Raw genomic sequence first — 22,337 nt, 5'->3', positions numbered from 1 at the left:
CTACTCCAAACAAAACATGAGTTATCAACCACCACCTTGCCAAGCTTCCAGATGTTATGAGGGGAGCCCCCGAGGCACAGCTGAGTTAATTACGACGCAGCAGACTTACAGAAGAGGACAAGAGTTCGAATCCTGACGAAGTCAGGCAATACCCTCCTATGTCGTGACCAACTGCAGTTTCTCGATTTACCTCCTCACAAATGGTCATGGGACCGATCGTGTGGGGCCGTTAAGGTGGCAAATTCCACCTTTTTTGCAGAACAGATGTCATGAAGGGAGCCCCTTGGGGCTTGGTCAATAGTAAAAAGGTAGAACGGACTTCCATACAATGAGAATTCGATTTTTATACAAGGTATTTTATATATCCGCGGTGCTCAAACCATTCGTGATATTGATAGTGTTTGATATCCCAATTCCTTGAGCATCTAACAACAATTATTAGTCTAAAACAATACTAAAGTGACAGTGAGACCATAAAAAGATGGTTTATTCCTTACAAATTTTGTGATTTTTTTCACCTATGGAAGAACAGCAAACTAGTGACAAATCCAAGTAGGGGAATATAACTTGAGAGTTTGAACCATGTTAATATTATATTATATTATATTTATTTTTTCCTTGTATGTTAGCTTTTATATTTAAGTTCTACATTCAAATAGTTTTTCTTCACATGTTTATACCTATTTACGCTTCTTCACATGTTTATACCTATTTACGCCTCTCTAGTTACATATCTCGACACATATATGACATGCAAACATTAAATAGCATGCATAGACCAACCATACAGCATGAGCAACAACCAAATGACCTAATTATCATCCATCTTGTACCATTCCATATGAACTAAGTGAAGTATTTAGCATGTGGCGACCTTAGTCAATGTACTAACTCATAAGGGAGGAAGTAACCATTCTTCCTACATTGTTTGGCAAACTCTAACTTAATCTAGATTAGTGAAACAATGTTTTTGAAATTCAAAACAAGTTGGACCCAATTAGGTTAATTAAGCATTTGCTTGGAATCAATTTCTTTAACATTTTTCTCCTTTCTAATATCATTTCTTGAGGGACAATATTGCTTGTTCTTTGACTTTGGTTGACAATAATTGATGAATATACCTTTTCCTTAAAATTTCGACTTATACCCTAATCCAACTTTTTCATAAATTGACCATTGTCTCCCTAAAATCAAATTGAGGTACTTAAAGCCACATGTTAACTCTTTATCCACCCTTGATAATAATTGATGAATATGTTTTTTTCTTTAATTTTTGACTTGTATTAAAAAATTTTTGATTTTTGAGGTACTTAATAATTGTGTCTATTCACCCCTGCTTTCCCTAAATGAATGAAGATCTCAACAAGTGGTATTAGAGCTTGTTAGTTCTAAGACAACTAATGACTAATAAAGTAAGAATTCAAGTTCATTTTTACAAATAACACTTCAAAAGGGTTACAACAAAACATGACCTATGAGATCATCGTGTATTTAGAGGGAAAGGGTTGAATAGATGTAATTTGTAAATTCAAAATTTTTTATTTGCTCTTGCAAATGCAAAGCCTTAATAAGTATATGTTAGCATTTCAAATATTAGAAATAATGCAATGGAAATATAAACAATGAACACAATGCTAACACATACAGCTTTCCTTGGTTTGGAATCTCTAGACTCCTACCTCACGGCCTATTACTCATTAAACAAGTTACTCCTTGAATCCACTAATCAAATAAATCTATCTTTTCTAGAGGTGGATAAACTACATACACATATAGTTCTCTTTTACTAAGTAACGAATGGAATACAATTGGAGCTACAATACATAAACAACTTAATTAAAAACATCTTTGCTAGTAATGAATGCAACATTTTGGAATAACTATACAACAATAATAGGTGTACAAAAGAGAGTAGTATACATGATCAATAATGCTACGTTCGAAGTAGTATACATTGAATCTCGGCGAAGCCGAGACAATACTCTCCTCCGTCGTGGTCAACTGCAGCTTCTCGATTTACCACCTCACAGATGATCGTGGGACCGACTGTGTAGGGCCATTAGGGTGGCGGATTTCACCTCTTACAGAAATGAAGTGAGCTTAATAATCAATAGTCAATTGAATTTTTGAATGGTCCAATGTTCGATCGATCTCAAAAGCCTATTTGCAGTGATCATTTCTCAGCCACTCAAGTCAAACCTATTATTAATTAACTATATATGCCATCAGTCAATTCACTTGCCATCTAGTCAACTCCTCTTAATAGACCTTCAATTTAGTCTCCTAATTCATGACTAGTTCTTTAGGTGATTATGTTATTAGTTTACTGTTTGTACTATCAATGAACTCATTTGGACAATATTTTGACTAAATCTTCAGACGAATGTGTTATAAATTGATTGTCTGCAACATCAATCTACTTAGATATTTCTTTGATCTTTTCAATTAACAAGATTGCAATTAACACCAAGTGCTTTTAGTCTTTGTTTCAAATATTATTTTGCTTAGAAAAAGTTATATAACCATTCTTGATCGATTTCAAATTCAAACTTACAAATTAATTAACTCAATAATTGACTCAAGTAATTTCAATCGACTGTTTGCCATTCAGTTGATTTAAACTAGAACTGAAACCCTTTCTATTTTCAAGCAACAAGTTGACAATTAAATAGAGTGTCAACTTTGCTAATTAATTGACTAGATAGAGATATTATTTGACTGATCTTTCTTAATCTCACGCTAATTCATTGATTTGATCTAAAACACTTATTCTCTAGCTGAGTACACACTTAAGTAGAAAACTTCTACTCAAAAAGCCAAAATATATTTCACTCAATTCACTCATCTCACATGTCATCATGCTGATTATACTTCTCCCCTTGAGACATCCTCAACAAGTCTCCATCCATAGAGCTTTGCCTTCGAGTCCTATTCAATTTGAGTCATCAGAGTCCTATTCAATTTGAGTCACTTTAGCCAACACCTATTTAGACACGTAAATGATTTTTTTGATGTCTATCAAATCTATCAGGAGTTCCACCTTCAGGGCTTCTCATCTTATTAGAAGTTCACTCATCATTGACTTCTCACCTGCTACGAGTTTCACCTTCAAAACTTCTCATTTTGTTCGGAGTTCACTCTTCTAGAACTTCTCATCTATTAAAACCTCTTGAACTTTTCATTTGCTAAGAATTACGACTTCTCATCTACCATGAGGTTACTCCTATGACATTTCCATCTGTCAATACCTCTTGAATTTCCACTTATTAGTTCACTTCTTTGGGATTTCTTGCTTGCCAAGATCCTCTTGGACTTTTACTTGCTAGGAGTTCACTCCTTTGAGACTTCTTATTGGCCAAGATCTACGACTTTCATTTGCTATGATCTAGGACTTTCATTTGTCAAGGGTTCACTTCTCTAGGATTTTTTATTTTGTCAAATTGCACCCACATACCGTCTAGATTCATCTGCATACTTGACATAAGTAACAATATTAATTAAACATTCTTCCAATGATTTTGTCAATTATATTAAAACCAACTTCAAGTATAATTGTATCAATAATCTCTCATTTAAGTTAAGGCTCCTAGAAATTGATTACACTTACAATGTTATTCTTTTTAATTTTGATGTTTGACAAACTGTTTAAGTTAGCATAAAGAAAAAAGTTTTAAAAAATAAAATATCATTTTATCCTCCAAAATATCTTCGTTCCTTATATATAATTAAGGTGTACTACCTCAAAAACAAATAGTTCTCTTTCTTTTTCTTCATTTAATAAAAAAACACTAACTTTCTTATCTCCCCTTTTCTCATGTTAATTTTCTCATTAGTATCTCCTCTCTCTTTTGGCATACATCAGAAACTATTTTTTGAAAAAGTTAAGGACAGCTCTCCTTAAAAAAGGGTCTCTTCAAGATTTCATACGCTTCTCCCTTTAAAATTTCAATAAGAAAATCTTCCATGAATAAATTAATCATGAATACATTAGAAGGCTTCTATTTACTGCATCAACTAAAATATAGTTTGAAAGTAATATGGATGAAACATGAAACTTTATTATTGCTGTTCAGGCAATTGACTATATTAACCAATCAATCAACTATATTACCTAATTAGTCGAGTATCAATGCTGATACACAACCAAGAGTAAAAATAGATTAACTTTGTAAGTAGACTTGAATTTTGAGAGGAAAAAAAATCTCAATAAAAGATAATTCAATAATATGTGTTAAAAATAAAAAAGATTTGAATCATGATCAAGTGAACTAAATATACATGGAATCATATATTAACTTTTCCTGCGTTTCATTTGCATGATTTTTATTGTAAGGATGTCATTGAATGCATCTAAATGTCAAGTGACTTAGTACACAAGCAATTTTACATTATATAGTGAGATGCGATTATGGTATAACCTACTAAAGTCTAAGTGAATATACTTTTCTGAAGCAATAAACATATAGCAAATAGTAGTAATACAATAATGAATAATAATAATAGAATAGTGACATTTGGTATAAATAATAATTATCAAGTAGATTAATTTATTCTACACATCCCAATACCTCACCTATGTGTACTTAATTTTTGTTCAAGTAAAGATTTTATAAAGATATTAACTAGATTTGATTTTGAATCAATATAATTAATTAGTTCAATATCACCCTTAACCATATGATGTTTAATAAAATGTTGTTAAATTTTAATATGTTTAGTCATAAATTAATGTACATAGTTTTTGGTTAAATTGGTTGTATTTATATTATCACAAAGAACTTGTACCTTTTATAATTTAATCCAAAATTAATTAATGTAACCATAATAGTTGTGCTATACAATCTCCAATTAACAACACATTATTATTTGCAACTACTCTAACTTACTATAAAAGATCTAAAAAATTGACACTCTCCATAAGCACTATTCATATTCAACTTGCAACTCATATAATCAAAATCAAAGTAACCAACAAGATTTAAAGAACCAGTCTGAGAGTACCTTTAAGATGCTCGAGATCCCCTTAACAACCACTAAGTTAGATTCTTTTAGATTAGATTTAAATTTCTAAGACATAATTTCTATTGTAAATAAAATATCCGATCTCAAGTATAACAAACACTTCAATAAAGTTTACCATGTACATTTTTACCTTCTAAGTCATTGCTCAATTGACTATTTGTTGCCATAGGGGTAGTCTGTTCTGGTGAGTATATATACACCTGAGTTCATATTTTCATTCCTGTCATTCTTCTACCGGTATTTCCATTACTGTCTGCTAGCTATTTGATACATGTCTACTTGATACCCGCTGAGTTCGTTTGAACTCACTCCGTTTACTTGTATGTATATTTCAGGTTGATGCCGTCTGGAGAGCTGCACTGCTAGTCCCTAAGAGATCTATGTGTCATTTTTCTGTTTTCCATGCTATCAGTTTATCGGACTTAGTTGGATTTCCTTTATTGTTTGTTTTTATTATTTGAGTACCTGCAGTTTGATTGATTCGACATTTTGGTTTTATTTGTGATTTGGATATTCTTGTTTTATGTGGATCATTCTTATGCGTGGTTGAACTTGTTTTTCATGCAGGGATACTTGGTAGTGATCCTATGTGATCATTATGTGTTGGGTATATATGCTTGTGGCTTTGTTGGTCACTTTTATTTATTTATTTCTGTCACTACATATCCATAGCCTGTTATGGATTTATTATATCATGTATGTATTCCAGGGAAAGTCAATTGTTACAGGGGAGATGCTGTCGAAATTTCTCGGAAAGCTGTCTCCCGGGGCGTAACAATTTAGTGGTATCAGAGCGAAGTTTTACGTTCTTTTCGGCTTGTGGATTTGTGATTTTGCGTTTCGAGGTTTACGGACTTTTCGGAGATATATTATGATCTGATTATGGGACTAAGCAGTGGCAGAACATCTCCAGACAGCAACAGGTAAAATTTTTTATTTAGAAACTTGATACGGATTGTAATATATGGAGTAATGTCTTAAACAGATATGCCTCGCGAAAGACGTACTCCTGCGCGCGGACGTGGACGGGGACAACGTGGACGACCTAGTAAGAGGTCGTACGATGCTATGACGGCTGAGCCACCGGAGAGACAACCTTCGCCTGAGGTTTCTTCTTCGGGTCCATCAGTCGACCCTGACGTACCCACTGCAGACCCCTCGGTACCCCCAGTGACACCTAATCCAGTAGCACCCACTCCAGCAGTACATGTGGCATTCCAGGGAGTTCCTTCACCTGCGACGGTTACCCCTGGGTATACAGCAGTACCTACTCCAGGGTATCCGAGTGCACCGTCAGTGTTACCTACTACTGAGAGTCCGCCAGTTCCGGTGGTGGACCCTACTTATCCGACGGACATAGTAGCAGCTCGAGCTCGGATACCAGCGCTCGCAAATGCGCTGAAGAGTAGATTCACCTTATTTCATGGAGGGACGGATCCCAGTGTTGCGCAGTCTTGGATAGATACAGTGGAGCGCACATTTTACTACACATCGTGTACAGAGTGGGAGAAGGTGGAATTAGCTGCGTACCATCTGCGAGATGAGGCGGAGATTTGGTGGGCTACTCAGCGTACTATTCTGGGTGAGCAGCAGGTCACTTGGGCGAGGTTTAGAGAGATCTTCGAGAGTCAGTACTTTCCTTTAGCATACCAGATGACTCTGCGACAGGATTTCCAGAGCCTTAGACAGAAGGGTCGTACCGTGATGGAGTACAATGTAGAATTTAATCGCTTAGCCAGATGCTGTCCGGAGTTGGTGGCAGAGGACAGGTCTCGTATGCTGCAGTTTGTTCAGGGATTAGATGGATATCTACAGGTGAAACTGGCTGGTTTGGGTATTTCCACCTATCGGGAGGTGTTGGATAGAGCTCTGCTGATTGAGTCTGCTCAGCAGAGAGCGTTTGGGGATAGAAAGAAAAACAAGAAGTCAGAACAGGGATCAGTACAGACTCAGCAGCATCAGGCGGGGGGTCAACAGCGAAATAGTCACAGAGAGTCGAGGCAGAGTGCTTCTGGGGTATCAGGCAAGGCCCAGAGATCAGGACAGTCATCGTCAGGACGCCCGGGGTCTTCTAGGCAGGATCAGAGGCAGCCAGTCAGGGATAGTTACTGTTTGCGCTGTGGGTCTCGGGATCATGTTATATCGGCTTGCTCCATGGGACAGTCAGTTTGCTATACTTGCAAACTGCCAGGTCATATCAGCCGAGATTGTTCATTGAGGACTCAGCGAGGAGTTTCCAATACTTCCACGCAGGGGGGACAGTCTAGTCAGACAGGAGCACAGAGAGGGAGCCAGAAAGCTCACTCTACGCATCGTCAGCAGCGGACTGCTCCACCTGCAGTAGCAGCCTATGGTATTCATGGACAGGAGTACTCCACTGATCATACAGTGTCACAGAATTCTATTTCAGGACCGCAGTATCAGACGTATGTGCAATACCCGACACAGCCTCAGGTACCGGTGCAGTATCAGACACAACCTCGGCCACCGGTTATATATCAGGCTCAGACTTCCTATCAGCCTCAGACCCAGTATGCGACACCGCCTTCGTATCAACCTCCGTATCAGGCTCTGACCCAGCCGCAGCAGCCGTTGGCAGCACCACCACCCCCACCATTGCCAGAGACTGGACAAATCCATGCGGTCACCAGAGAGGAGGCCCAGCGAGCCGATGGATCGGTTTTTCGCGGTACGATTTTATTGTATGCTATTACTGCTGATATGTTAGTAGATACCGGTAGTTCACACTCTTTTATATCTCGTACTTTTATGAGGGAGATTGGTAGACTACCTACACTTAGACCGCAGCAGTTAACTGTATCCCTACCCTCTGGGGATAGATTAGAGGTCACTCAGGAGGTTAGAGGTTGTCCGTTAGACTTTGGTAACATGGTATTGACAGTGGATTTGTTAGTACTTGATATGATCGATTTTGATATCATACTTGGCATGGATTGGTTGACCGTGTATCATGCCACAGTTGATTATATTCGTTCATGTCTAGATTATTTTAGGAAGAGTTAGGCAAATTTCAGTGATTAGGTCGTATAGTTGGCAGTCTCTTTACCTTCGGGTAAAGTGCTGACTACAGATCAGGAGATTTGGGGATGTCCATTGGATTTCGACGGTCATACCCTTACGGTATTTTGTATCGTAGTATGAAGATAATAAATTTGGGGACCAAATTTTTGTTAGTGGGGGAGAATGTAAAATACCGGAACCTATAGGGGTTTTATCGTAAAATAAAATTAACCTTGATTTATGGGGTTTATGGAAGATGGATTTAATTAAGTAATTATGAGTTAATTGTTGGATTGATCAAACCTTAACGCATCTAATTGAATTAATGGTTAGGAGGATATGGGCTTTTGGTTAATAGCTTAATGGTTTAAACCCAAACCATTAGAAGGCATAAAGGACCGGTAAAAACCCTACAGTGCCAAGGATTTCTCTTCTCATCGCGATTTTCTCCTCCTTGTTCTGTTCGCTCGACGTCGCCGCCAAAGTCTGAAAGGAACGCCGCCACCTCTTTCCCTCGCTGCCGACGAGAGCTCTTCTTCCTCCAGCCGTCCGATCGCCCCTCGCCCCTCGCCTTTCACCATCACACCGTCCTGGTCGCCATCTCCCGTCACTCCTCCTCTTCTTCAAGCCATCTGTCGCTGTTCTCTGCCAACTAGTGTCATCTTCTTGTTTTCCTTAAGCCGCAAGGGCGGGGCAATCTGGAGGAGGGATGATGGTGGTTTGTGATCTGATTAGGGTTTGGGATTGCTTGGGGTTAGCAAGGATTTAGGGCAAAAGAATTTCTAGAGGTAATTTTCTCCTCTCCTCAGTTAGATGATTGGATTAGCTATGGGTTTTGGGTACTGTTTGATTGGTTGGTGGTTTCAGGCGGCAAGGAAGAGGAAGTGTGGAAAAGGAAGGGCAAGGGTTCACTTGATCCGAATTGAGGTGAGCTTTTGTTGATTCTTAATTGGTTAATTTCTGGATTTTGATGCTCGGTTCATGTAGGATTAGGTATGATACTATTTAATGGATTTTGGTTAGGAAGTTTTTGAGCATTTATTAAACCAATAGTATGGTGAGCTTGTGGATTTGGATTAATTAGACCGTGCTGGATGTTGGATTATTTGTAATTTAATTAATTAATAAGTTAGTAAATAGTGATTAGGTAACATTAATTATTGATTAATGAAGGTTAGGTTAGAATTGAGTTGTCTGATTAAATGTGGTTAACACAGGAATTATGAAATTTCATTATCTTAATTACAAGTAAAGTGCTAAGTTGGGCGTTGATTAGGCTCGAGGATTTGAGGTAAGTTGAACCAGAAGCTAACCTAGGGAAATTGATTCTGTGGTTGATCTGTTGTGGATTTGTTGTAATTGTTGATTAGATCAATCTGATCGTATTGGGTCCTAGAAAAGTTTAATTTTAGGGGTTGTATTTAACCAAGTTACGGTTTAATTGTAAGTGGTTGGATTGTTATTGGTAAAGTAGTTGGATGGTTGATTGGTTAAATTAGTATGAATCTATTAGTGTATTGAGTAATTTGTTACGTTGTATTTAGGAATAATGTTAGTTATCCTTATTGCAGGACTTTGATTTGAGTTGATTGGTTGCGGACATTATCAGACTCGGATTCTTTGCGATTACGCGCAACCAATCTGAAGGCGGGTATCTTGTCTCTGACTTATCTATTTATAGATATGCCGTGTTTAGACATGTATATATATTAGTTTAGCTACCAGTGATATTATATTTTCAGTTCATACTGATTTTGTTTGATACCTATGATCTGATTACTTATCTGTTATTCATTTGACTGTATATCATGTGATGCATTCCATATGCTACTGATTGAGTGTGATACATCATTTTCTGATGCACATGCTAGACATATGACTTTATACCACTTTAGTACTAGTGTAGTGTGCATTATGGATTGGATGTGGTTACCTGTACTAGGGTTAGATTTCATGTTATATTATGACACGCTGGCCAGCATACTGTCCATTCGGTCACGCATTAGCGATGACGTCAGAGTGCACAGCGGTTATACCCCTACCCATACGACCTCACATACCAGTGCTGGATCTGACGGGCATATTTAGTTCCCACGCGACCTCACCTATCGGTGATGGATCTGACGGGCATATTCAGTTCCCACGCGACCTCACCTAGCGGTGATGGATCTGACGGGCATATTTAGTTCCCACGCGACCTCACCTATCGGTGATGGATCTGACGGGCATATTCAGTTCCCACGCGACCTCACCTATCGGTGATGGATCTGACGGGCATATTCAGTTCCCACGCGACCTCACCATTCGAGTGTGATGGATCTGACGGGCATAGTTCCCACGCGACCTCACATCTCGGTGATGGATCTGACGGGCATTTATCATTGAGGACCCACGCGACCTCACTTTGGTATGTAAGGATCAGATGGGTAGCAGGGGTGACCAGGATATGTTCTTGTACTTGTGTATGATATAGGGATTCCTTGGTGATATTGTTGCATTCAGAATATCTGCATATGTTTGATATGTATATACAGGGATCGTATGGATTTGTTAGGGATCATGTTACCTATGATTATATTGTTAGCATGTTCTGGTGAGTATATATACACATGAGTTCAGATTTTCATTCCTGTCATTCTTCTACCGGTATTTCCATTACTGTCTGCTAGCTATTTGATACATGTCTACTTGATACCCGCTGAGTTCGTTTGAACTCACTCCGTTTACCCGTATGTCTATTTCAGGTTGATGCCGTCTGGAGAGCTGCCCTGCTAGTCCTAAGAGATCGGTCGAGTCTGTCTGTTTTCAGGCTATCAGTATATCGGACTTAGTCGGATTTCCTTTATTGTTTGTTTTTATTATTTGAGTACCTGCAGTTTGATTGATTCGACATTCTGGTTTTATTGAGACTTGGATATTCTAGTTTTATGGACATTCTTATGGATGTGAACCTTGTTTTTCATGCACTGTTATACTTGGTTAGTTTATGTGATGATGACCGTGACCGTGTGGGTCAATTTGGGTGCATGTGGAGGTATAGAACCGTGGGGGGTCATTTTGTTTATTTTATCTGTCATTACATAGCCTGTTATGGATTTATTATATCATGTATGTATGCCAGGGAAGTCAATTGTTACAGGGGAGATGTTGCCGAAATTTCTCGGAAAGCTGTCTCCCGGGGCGTAACACAAGGTGTACTCTAAAGTCTAAAGTGGACTTGGAAAACTAGAGGAGAAGGATGGAAAGTGGAGCAAGCTCGTAAAGCTTGGTGCACCTGAGGTACCAAAGGCTTAATGTGAGGTACTCTGAGATTGCCCAAAACACGGTAGACTTGTAGGCGAGGGAAGAAGGATGGCACGTAGAGCAAGATCATGGAGATTGGTACATCTAAGGGACTAGAGGCCTAATACAATGTGGACTCGAGGGCAACGTGGAGAATTAAGAAGTTTAAAGACCTTAAAGCATGAAAGTTATGAGAAATTGCGAGTGTTTGTGTATTCATGAGCTTTTACTTTTTGGTAGCATCATCTAGATGATGTATTTAGCTAGGTAAAGCTACACTATCTAGTGGCTTGGTTTGAAGCCTTCAACAAGGGATTATTTATCCTAACTCGTAATTTATGATTGAGCTCGGTTCCATGACTTCACTTATGTCAAATATTCAACTATCACTTACCTAAATTACTCCACTTGATTTCAAATATTTAACAAGATTCAATAAACTAAAAGGTTAGTTTAGTCAACTAGGGCATTGTAGATGAGCAATCAACTAAGTGTGAGATTTTGGTGAATAGAATGTTTGCTTGAGCAACTGTCAATAATTGAATCCAATTGATGAGGCTTTAGTAGTTGACTGAATTGGATTTCTAATAGACTACTGATACAATCATTAGTTATACAACAATCACTTGTGCTTGATCACCATTGATTGTTTTTTCATTGTGCACGAGATTTGTGATAAAGTGCATTGATTATACATCCTCTCCTGCTTTAGCAGGACTTCCAAACTACGTCATCAATCTTGATAGTGATGAACAACAAAGAAACTAGTATGTACAAGACTTAGTAGGGATGAAAATGTTGAGATGGATGTATGTGGAGTTACTATAAGAAAAAAGATTTAAAAAGTAATACTCCTAAATGATTATGTTATTTAATGAACAAAGAATAATGTCCTAGCCATGGTTTGAAATCTCATACCGTATTGGATGAAACAATCGAAACGTATCATGCTAAATAAATCACTAAAACTCGATACTACTCGGCACCAACACAATGTCTCATATGTCTCAACAAGTATCAATTCATGTCAACACTCAACACCCTTAGCATGCTAAAATTAAGATAATATTGTTATTTTTTTATAGTTTCTCTCCATATAAAATAATCTCAAAATCGTAGCATCTCCAAATGGAAAGCAAGTATCGAAGTTAACTATATAGTTGTCTTATCTTTTTCTTCTTCATCTCTTTCCGCCTTCCGCCTTCCGCCTCCAATTTACTACCGGCACTATACATCGGAATGTTGGCATGATACCGAAATAATATCATTCAAATCAAAGATTGAAACACTGACACGACTCAAGATTTCAAAATTTGGTCATCCTAGAATGATTTTAACTCAATCTCAAATCCTATATCAGTTACCTAGATTTCTTGAAAGCTGGGAGTGTTACGAAATATATCCACTAATATAGATTTTTGTGGCTTCCTCCACTTAACATTTGAACAACAACAAACTTAAAATTCAAAATGTAGCATTGTCATGTTCCTGTGTCAATAGCATACAGTGCTAATGTGGCGGACTTCAGCAAGGCTGAACCCTGACCACATAGTGCTTCTGGCGAGCCCTCAGTCGTTTTCTACAACTGAGTCTGCTATCATTAAGTACCATCTAGCATGGATGCATTCCTTAAATGGTAATGTAAGAAAGACATTTTAGCATTACATTGCATAACATCTATCATGACTATAAGGAGAATAGATTATACTTCACATAGAATACCGAGTATAAATTGCTCAGCAAGAAACCATCATCTGTGGTCTCGATTCACAGAATGATGGCAGGTTTTTGGCATATCCAATAGGAGACTCAAACTAGTACGTCTAGAAAATGTCACAGGATCTAGAATTTTATATGCACAATTAGGGTGTTAGGAGGTTCCAGAATGTTGGATCGGATGGTGTGTTCCTTTTCTCTTGTTATAAACTTTGATGATCAACTCAAGTTCTTATATGCTCAAAGTATTGGAAATATCAAAAGCATCTGACATGAACATAATGCACAATAAGGAACACAAACAATTCTGATGGTAGACACTGCTAACTGTTAATTTGAGGTATTTCCTAAGAAGAAAGCTTGATGGATAAGCTATATGAAAATTAAACATATCTACTTGGCAATCAAGTATTACCTGTTTTAAAACCAACAAGCGACGGTCATCAATTGTAGGAGGAATTATGTCACCATAGATCCTTTTAGCTTCCTCGGCAAAAAATTCAATGAATGAAGCCCCATAGTTAACCTGCAAACTAATTTTAGTTAAAAATTATTTTATGATGGAAATACATCAGCAAAGTACAGAAGCTATCTTGGGAGGAAGTGATTGCAGGAATCATTTAGATACCTCACCAAGTGACTCCTTTAAAGGTTTCCCTTGTTCCAATGTTATAAGTAGTGCAAGATCTTCTTTATGAGAAATGATTAAATCATACCTTCACAAACATTTAAAGATAGAGTGAGATATACATACAACATGTCATCAAGATGTCAAGTAAAATGAAGATTATAATAAGAAGTTGACTAACTAGTGTTAGTCAAAAGAAGAAAAAAGGTTTATAAGGGAATGATAGACATAAGTAAAAGGAGAATGAAGGTAACTGTGTTATCAAGGTATTTCCCCCACATCTGAAAAAAAAAACAACTCCAATTGCCAGCAGCATGAATGACAGAAATGGAACCACTGCTTTCTATAATAAGCAACTACAATTTGCAAAACTGATATCCTTGAACTGTGATTGAATGGAACTCAAGACGTAATAAGAGAAGGAGCTTACTCATTGCAAACTGATTTTTGTTTTTCTTTTATATTTGAAATCATGATGTTTAACATACAAGAAATTTCTTCGAAAGCACGAAATTTAACAACAGAGAAGAACCGATGTTACATATTGGAGGTGCAGAAAGAGAATTAAGTATGTGGTGACTAGGGAAAAAGGAACAGCATTGTTGAAATGTCCTAAAATGAACAGGGTTTACATTTTGATTTCTTGGTGCTAATGGTTGCTAGGTCCCAAAATCTCTTATCACAAAGCTATATTAATGGATTAGAATGTAAACCATTCCTTGTGCTAAGTTAGGTAGTGTTTACCTTTGTGAACTGGGGTATGCTAGGGAACCTTGGCTGGAATTTGATGGATGAAGAACCTTGTTCTGCTTCTAAAATCATTGAGGCTTATGTTATTTGCATTGTTCATACATGCATAATTTGTATATTTCATCTATCTTGCTTAGCATTACAAGTTTCCTTGCAGCTATCATTGCTACTAATACATGCTTAACTATATTGCTCCTTGTTTAACAAACGCAGGTTGCTTCATCACACATTTACTTGTTTATGAATTACTACACTTGGTACTATGAAATTCCAATTTCTGCTATTACCATGTCATATGCATTGGTTAAGAATTAAGATAATGTTAAGCTAATTATGTCGTTCCTTGCTTAGGCACACTTAATTGGATAGTTATGTTTAAACCTGAAATATTAAAGGCTTTTTTTTTTTTTGCTTTAGACTTTTTGCAAGCCCACTAAATTTATCACAAGTCATTACTAGTCAAGGTTTAAAATCTCAGAGTTTCTCTTTGATTGGAAATATATACTAATACCTTATCATGTCGTGCCAATACGGTTTTGATACTTATTTAATTGAATTATTAAGAACTCTTAATATGCATAATTTTTAATTATAATTAATTTTTATTTAATAATTAATTATATTGTTAATATATGTTTGTTCCTTTGTTGATTAGTTTGGCCATCTCAATTTTTATAATTAAAAATATTTGTAATTTTTAGTTTTAATTTTTAGCTTTAGTCATATTTTTTTTGTTGCATAAAAATTCACACATAATTTATTCAATTTGACCTCAGTGCACTATAAATTTAAGCTTGTTTATATTTTAAATTCTGCAAAATTAGACATTTTTATATTTGAAAGCGAGTTTGAGAAGCTTTTCATTGTTAATGATACAATCTTGTTTTAAATTGATATTTTTATAATTTTTTAAAATGTATTTATGAGCATTTAATTGAGCATTAAATATCACCTTTTATATTTTATTTGATAAAAACTTATTAATTCTACCATTTAATTTTAATTTGATTTTATTCTTCCACATAACTATAATTATTAGGTGGATAATATGCATTATATTTTTAATTAAATATATTATTTGATCTCGACTTTAAATTTTTTAATTTTTTGATATTAATTTGAAAATAGAGTTTCTTTCAAAAAAATATATCCAAATTAAAAATTATGGGGAAATAAATAATTTTCTAAATTTAATTAAATATATTTTCATTTAATTAAAGTCCATGTCGACTGAACTCAATAAAGGAGGATAAGAAACTGCAACATGTTATTTATCGCTAGGTCACATTGTCTCTCTCAGTTCTTCATTACAAATGTAGGAAACTAAACCAAGTTAAATATATATTTTAAGTTTTAAAGTTTAGTTTAGTGATGATTAGGACCAAGTATGAACTTTTGGAATTAAATTATTTATATTTATATAAGGTTAAACATTATATATTTATTTAATTCAATTATATTTTCTATCCTCACTCCTCTTATGATGTCACTTTCGTAGCAATCCTCCTGCAACTATCGCCTATTGTTCTTGTTACCCACTGCCTAAAACTAGTACGCTACTTGCCTCTTGCAGCAATCGCTATGCCCATTGCCTGCAATGGCCACTTGCACTCACCGCCCATTATGGTTGTGTGCCTGCCTCCCTCAATCGTCGCTACACCTGCCGCATTGCACCCATTGCCCACAGTAGTTGCAATTTTCACTCTTCGTTGCACCTCTCTCCAATAAGGTACGATCTTCCTATTCTCATTCTCTCTCTTTTTTTCTATTTCTCCAGCTTCACTTTCTGAAGCTTCCCATGTTGAAGCATCCAATTCTGAGTGTTTCATATGTCAGTTGATAGGCGGAACGATAAATTTCACCTATACCAATTGACACGGCTCAACAGTTGAAACCTTATTACTAGTATTCTAAAAAAAATTGACAATAACAATCATACCATGATGAACATACATACATGGAGTACCTCTCAAAAGAGTAAGCTGGAACCCCAAAGAATCGTGTTCAATTTTATTTACAAACCATAAAGCTAACCATGAAGTAAAACATAATACATACACTAGTTTAAAACATCCTAAGGAATCTTTGCTTTATTTATTACTCATCCTTATATTAATTGTTGCATGATAAGTTACTGCTTCCCTTACTGCACTGCACATTGCACACAACTGCATCCTTATCAACTATTTCCTTATCTGGTATCCCTTTTATTCTTAACTCTAGATTTATTGGAGGTGAGTAATAGAGGTGTAAAATCAAGATATAAGATTGCTCTAAGACGCTCAACCACTAAATCCATCTGGAGATTTACAGATTGCATCTTGGAGATTTTTGTTTGTGCATCATATGTTCCTCATTTAGCACTTAGTTTGTTTGTTTATCTTTGTCTTTAAATTGTTCAGCATGAACTTTAAACATTTCTAGTCAGAATATAAATTGCTTATTTATTGCTTATTGATCTTGTTATCACGTGCTCATTGGTGCTATATTTTAGGTTTTGTCAGTCCTGAGCTTATTAGATATCAACAAAACTTTCTATTAATTGGTCGCTATCAGACTACCGCCAAATAACAATAACTATGCCACTCAACTAATCGTGGAACCTGATTTCATTTGATAAAGTTTTAAAATCAACCTGAGCTCTGTATTGGTCTTGGCCAAAAAATAATATTGTACTACTGTCGTGCCTACATGTCAACATGTGATTAGTGTGGGAGGAGTTGATTTAGGGAAGATGAAGTGGCAAAGATGCTTTAACTTGAGGAGGAAATCCAAATGAGGCCTATGTCTGGTGTCACCTTGCCTCATGTTCATCTATTCTTCCATCCCGTACGTCTGTCACAGAAGAACATTAACATCTATAAAGAAGCTTCCTGTCTCTGTCATGAGAGATCATTCATAGAGTTCAGGTGTTGGTTGGATTTAGTTCCACAAAGGTTACTTAATACCATATCTCAACCCGCTCAACATGTTAGTCAATCAACAGAACAATATGTTTCAAATGTGCCGATTAGTATAGAACAATATTTTTAAACTCTGATTCCATATACAAATTGCTTATGGGTCCAATACCCTTGGTGACAAAAAGAAAACCCAATCTTAATGCCTATATTTGGTACTAAATGAATTAAAATACTCTAAAAAGCAAACTTTTGTCGACCCTTGATTGAAAGATTAGATGCTACAAGGAATTATGTTTTAAAAAGTCATAAAATATACACATCTTGTGGGAACCAAAAGAACGCTTAAAGATCCTAAATTAGGAACTAGAACGACCAATATATCGAGAATGCAAGATGAATAAACAAACGAGAGTTATTTTTATATGTGGGCAACCATTTGGAACTCTTTTATAAACAATGGCAAAATAAATGAAGAGGGAGCAGAGCTGTTTTTCTAAGTTTCTGCTCAATCTTATACAAACAACAAAAAAGAAATATTGTGGCAAAACCATGATGTGAGCGCCATTTAGATTATATATTACATATCGTGCTAATCACTGTTACATTCTATAACAGTTAGCTAAGGCTGTAGAAATTTCCTTTGGGATAAAAGATTATCAATCTGTACTAGCTATTCAAGCTACAAATAAACGAAGAGAAAAAGGTCTAAAAGGGGATATACCATGTAAAGACATTACTCTAGTCTCATAAAATGAGTCCACAATGTTGTGAGATGCTGTTCATGATCCTTAATGTCTGCCGGAAATATGTACCACTCAGCATGAAATTGGAATTCAAGCTACTTGTTGCTTCTGCTTACTAGTTACTACTCATTGCATGGAGGTGGCAGTTTAATCCGAAGGAAAATATATTTTACTAAAAAAAAAGGTCGGATGACCTTTCCCCCATTTAATGTTCCTTTATCTTTTGGAGAGTGATCTACACCTTCATTAGACAAATTCAGAGGTTTAAATGGCATATCATACCAGGCGGGTCAGATTGATATGTACTGGTCTGAGCAACGACCAAGAGACAGTAGACAGACACTTTTATTAACAAGTCTGGAGTGAATGGCTGTTTTACTGTTGCTACATTTGGAAAATGTTGGGCTGTACAGTATGCGTGCCTAGTATATGGAATAAAAAAAATATTTTATGGACTCACTCTTTTGTTTTTTGTAATGCCAGCCAGCATGTACAGGTATCATGCTAGCTAGGACCATTATCTCATCCTAATATCAACTCCAGTCCATAAACAAGTTTCCTTTCTTGTGTTTATATTAGGGTTGGGCACATTCGCTTTCTCACTTTTGTAGGAAACCAAAACCAAACTGAAATATTTTGGTTTGAAAAATTCAAGCCAAAACTGTACTGAAACCAGTTCAGTTCGGTTTGAAAAAAAAAAAAATTTTTTTGTTTGGTTCGGTTTGAAACTATAAATTAAAAATAAATACAAATTAATCAAAAGTCAATTAAAAAGGAATTTCCAAACAATAATTCCATTGAAGATAATAATAAAATTATTATCATTTAAGCTTAACGTTAAGGGAAGATAAAAAGTAACAAGAAACCATAATAATTAACATACTAATTTATCTATATTTGCATATACATAAATACTATAAAAATCGTACAGTTCGGTTCCATTTTAACTGTTTGCACAAGTTCAAATTGAAATCAAACCAAAACTGATAATTTTATCTACTATCAAAACCCAAACCAAGCCAATAAATTGATAAATCAGATTTTCTTATTTTTGGGGGTGGTGGTGTTGGGGGTGGATTGGATTGATTTGGTTTATCAGATTTGGCTTGTTGGCTTATGGATGCTTACCCCTACTTTATATTTATAAAGGATTATGTGCCATATCCAACAAAAAGAGTAAAATTAAACTCCTCTTACAAGTGGCATATTTATCTGTACCATTTTCTTAAACGTTTGCTCCGTTCATTTGCTGTGAGTTTGCTCCAAGCTGTGAATAAAATAACATAAAATATATCAATGTTTGATAAATCCATGACAACAAACAAAATTATAAGACTTCCTAACAAAATAATGCAACCAACTTAGACCTGATCCACTTCCAGGCAACATTTGTATTGAGAAATAGACAAACAATTTATGGAATACAAGTACACAACAATAAGCAACACAATTAACAATTTAGGTGCCTACATGGATATTACCCTACAATTCAGCAATATCAGAAATAAAACAACAATGTATACTAGCACAAGATGGCATGTTCCATATGCTCAAAGTGAATCTAGCACAACTATCTAGTACATACAAAGCACATATACTCAAAGTGAAGTCAAGGAACGAAGGCATTATATAATATACCCATCACAAACCTATAAAAGATCGATAAGTGGTTGGCCACTGGATTATTTTGAATCCATCAGTCCTCTGCCCTCTCCCTCTGTCAATGATCTAAGTGTGCCACTGATCACTGGATGTCTAGGGCACAGTCTTGAGGGAGCTGGTCAAAGGTGGATATTCCCCATTGAAAACTATATCAATCTGAAGCTCTTATTCCTAGTGCATGACTAGATGATGAGAATTCTAACTCGAATTCCTATGTACAGGACCTTCTAGCAGAATCATCCTCTTGATAAATTAGTTGCATGAGCAACACTTCTTGAGTTTTGACTTAAGACAGCAACAAGATGTTGGCCCTTGTTGCTACGTTTTAAAGTTATGTAGTTAGGTTATGATCGTCCACTTTCAATGTTGAATTGGCACTTTCATACAACATATTTGAGGTACCATGGTATGGACATCTTGGGCTTCAGTTGTTTTGCAGTTGGACATCCTCTGAGATATTGATCCTCTTGGCCACTCTTTACCTTTATCTGGCCATGTCCTGGTGTGGCATTGTGCAAAACAAGTTTACCCAGGTGGATGCTTTTCAAAATACAGTCTACTTAGTGAAAATATAGTCATCGGATATCATAAGGTAGCTGAAATGTACAAACAATCTTTGGGTAGAGATTTTCATTAGAAATCTGTCGTCTCTTCCACTAACTGCACAAAATTTACTAAGCATTTCAGGGTGAGAGGTTTAACTAGAGATTGTCAGTCTCCTTCAGATCTCTCCTCAATTCCCATCATCCTTTCAGCCTCATAAGCATCCAGGTTGTAGAATGACTACTCTTGCTTTATAAGATCCAGTAAAGATTGAGGTTTATCTTGAGCTCAGTTAGATTTACTTGAAGGAAAGGGCCATGATAAGTAGGGCATGGTAACTTGCACCAGTCAACAAACTTTTTGCTTATTCACAATATTAAGTTTGCAGGTCGTTATCTAACATCTCAACACAACCATCTCAAAGCAATACACAGATGAGCCGGAGGCATTAGCCTAAAAGAGAAAATGTCACAAACTTGGAGCAAGTGACTTTGCATCACCAAGTGCCAAACAAAAAAATCAAATATTAGCTAACTTTGATATTTCTTACATGTAAATGTCTCATGTGCAGAGGATATTGCATTGATGGCCTCATTTCTTCCCATGAATGGAACGTTAGCAATAACATCACCAGTAGCAGGATTATGAACCTGCAAAATAAGGAGTGGAAAGTTATAGTTGTCCTCTAAGATTTTTCTATGTTATTTATCATAAGTCCAGGTACAGTACATAAGGAAAGTTTTTCATTAAATAAGTCGTTACTACAGAACGACAACTCGTCTTACTCTTAATTGCCCTTTAACAAAGAAGGAAGAATTGTTTCATGTGTGCGCTAGAAGAAATTATCATAAAAATAAAGATTAAAGTCTCTTCAATCATTTGCTCATAGCAGAGGCAATCTATGACTCAAACATCTTGTCAACGACTCGTGGTTATCTCCATGACACCAAATGACTAAAGGAAATGCACACACACACAAAAAAAAAAAAAAAAAAAAAAAGTGGGCTTGCAAGAAGCAACTAGAATGCCACAGACATCATTACAAGCTATAAAAGAAAGGAGTGCAATAGGATAGCATTGCAGCAGCCTAACTAGGACCAACATGACGAGAGTCACAACTACAATTTATATGACGGCCCATCTCCCCTAAAAAAAAAATTGAAGATATATTTCGTAGTTCAAAAACTGAGTAAAAAGCAAGTAGGGTACTGACCCTATGGTTCCAAGAATTGTTCTATGTCAAATATCAACCACAGAAGTTAATCTTACCAGTGGTCAAGAGACTAGTGATTTCATCATGAAGAAGGAGGAACTGAAATAGTGCCTAAAACAAGCAACTATTGCATTAGTAGTGGCAAATAATTTGCCAGCTCTATTTAGTGGCACATAATTAATGACTTCCAACCTTTTTAAAGGAAGAACAATGAAGATGATGAAAGGAAAGAATGAAAAGGTGTAGTGATCTTAAAATTCATAATGGCATGGACCCTCAACAAAATAACTCTGAGTAATTATATGCACACCACCGTCCTGACACATGTACACCTGTGTACATAATTAATACTATAATTATCTAAAGCTCATGAATCACAGTTAGCTAGCAATTACATGAATAATCAATGAAGTGATGGTTAAAAAAATCAAAGAAAAAGTAGAAACGATTCTAGGAATAAAATTATCAAGTTGATAATTAAAATTTACTGAATCATGATAAGTTGTAAATCACAACCAGGAACAAAATTATCAAGTTGATAAAATTAAAATTAGCTGAATTATAATAAGTTGTGAATCACAACATAAACTCTCTTAGATTAATTAAATGACATTTAAAAGATCTAGATATTATTACCAATACATTATTATAACAACGTTGATGGTGAGATAAGATCCAAGGGTTTTTGTTGTTGCTGTTTGGAGTCTTAATATAGAACTGGAAGTGTGATATGATGAAAATATTGATATATTATTAAAGTTCTCAAGAGAATATTGCTCGTACATAGAGTAATAAGCCACTGGTAATCTTATTAGACAACAAAATTGACTGATTCCTTCTTCAAGTTCTCCTTC

At 35.9% G+C, this 22,337-nt stretch overlaps 2 protein-coding genes and 1 long non-coding RNA gene across 3 annotated transcripts; 2 read left to right on the top strand and 1 right to left on the bottom strand.

Moving 5' to 3' along the window:
• The first annotated feature begins 6,090 nt into the window (after positions 1-6,090).
• Positions 6,091-8,046, top strand: LOC141819190 (uncharacterized). Its single transcript, XM_074706540.1, has one exon. The coding sequence runs from the start codon at positions 6,091-6,093 to the stop codon at positions 8,044-8,046; it is 1,956 nt and encodes a 651-aa protein (XP_074562641.1).
• A 1,566-nt stretch (positions 8,047-9,612) lies between these two features.
• Positions 9,613-11,524, top strand: LOC141822400 (uncharacterized). The gene is made up of 3 exons (XR_012601254.1): positions 9,613-9,690; positions 10,788-11,077; positions 11,165-11,524. It is a non-coding gene; the product is annotated as an uncharacterized LOC141822400 (long non-coding RNA).
• Positions 11,525-13,281: 1,757 nt separating this feature from the next.
• Positions 13,282-21,411, bottom strand: LOC141819174 (succinate-semialdehyde dehydrogenase, mitochondrial-like). Its single transcript, XM_074706521.1, has 6 exons — positions 21,373-21,411; positions 20,821-20,920; positions 19,284-19,332; positions 13,670-13,757; positions 13,457-13,567; positions 13,282-13,308 (listed from the first exon to the last, which is right to left on the bottom strand). Exons 1-6 carry the CDS (start codon positions 21,409-21,411, stop codon positions 13,282-13,284), a joined length of 414 nt encoding a protein of 137 aa, XP_074562622.1.
• Positions 21,412-22,337: the final 926 nt, after the last annotated feature.

This window comes from Curcuma longa, chromosome 2, assembly GCF_044706935.1.
Source record: "Curcuma longa cultivar G26 ecotype Majalengka, Jawa Barat chromosome 2, ITB_CL_G26_1.1, whole genome shotgun sequence".
Classification (NCBI taxonomy): Eukaryota; Viridiplantae; Streptophyta; class Magnoliopsida; order Zingiberales; family Zingiberaceae; genus Curcuma; species Curcuma longa.
Note: the sequence above shows the minus strand (reverse complement) of the source record. Positions and strands in the feature narration are given on the sequence as shown.

Bases quoted from the DNA above. Each gene is read 5' to 3' on its own strand.
- LOC141819174 (XM_074706521.1), bottom strand. From the start codon at position 21,411: ATGGGCCGTCATATAAATTGTAGTTGTGACTCTCGTCAT. The intron at 19,333-20,820 runs GTAAGAAATATC...TTTTATTCACAG, and splicing joins TGCACATGAGACATTTACAT to CTTGGAGCAAACTCACAGCA. The intron at 13,758-19,283 runs GTACAGATAAAT...ATGTTTGTGAAG, and splicing joins AGCAAACGTTTAAGAAAATG to GTATGATTTAATCATTTCTC.
- LOC141819190 (XM_074706540.1), top strand. From the start codon at position 6,091: ATGACGGCTGAGCCACCGGAGAGACAACCTTCGCCTGAGGTTTCTTCT.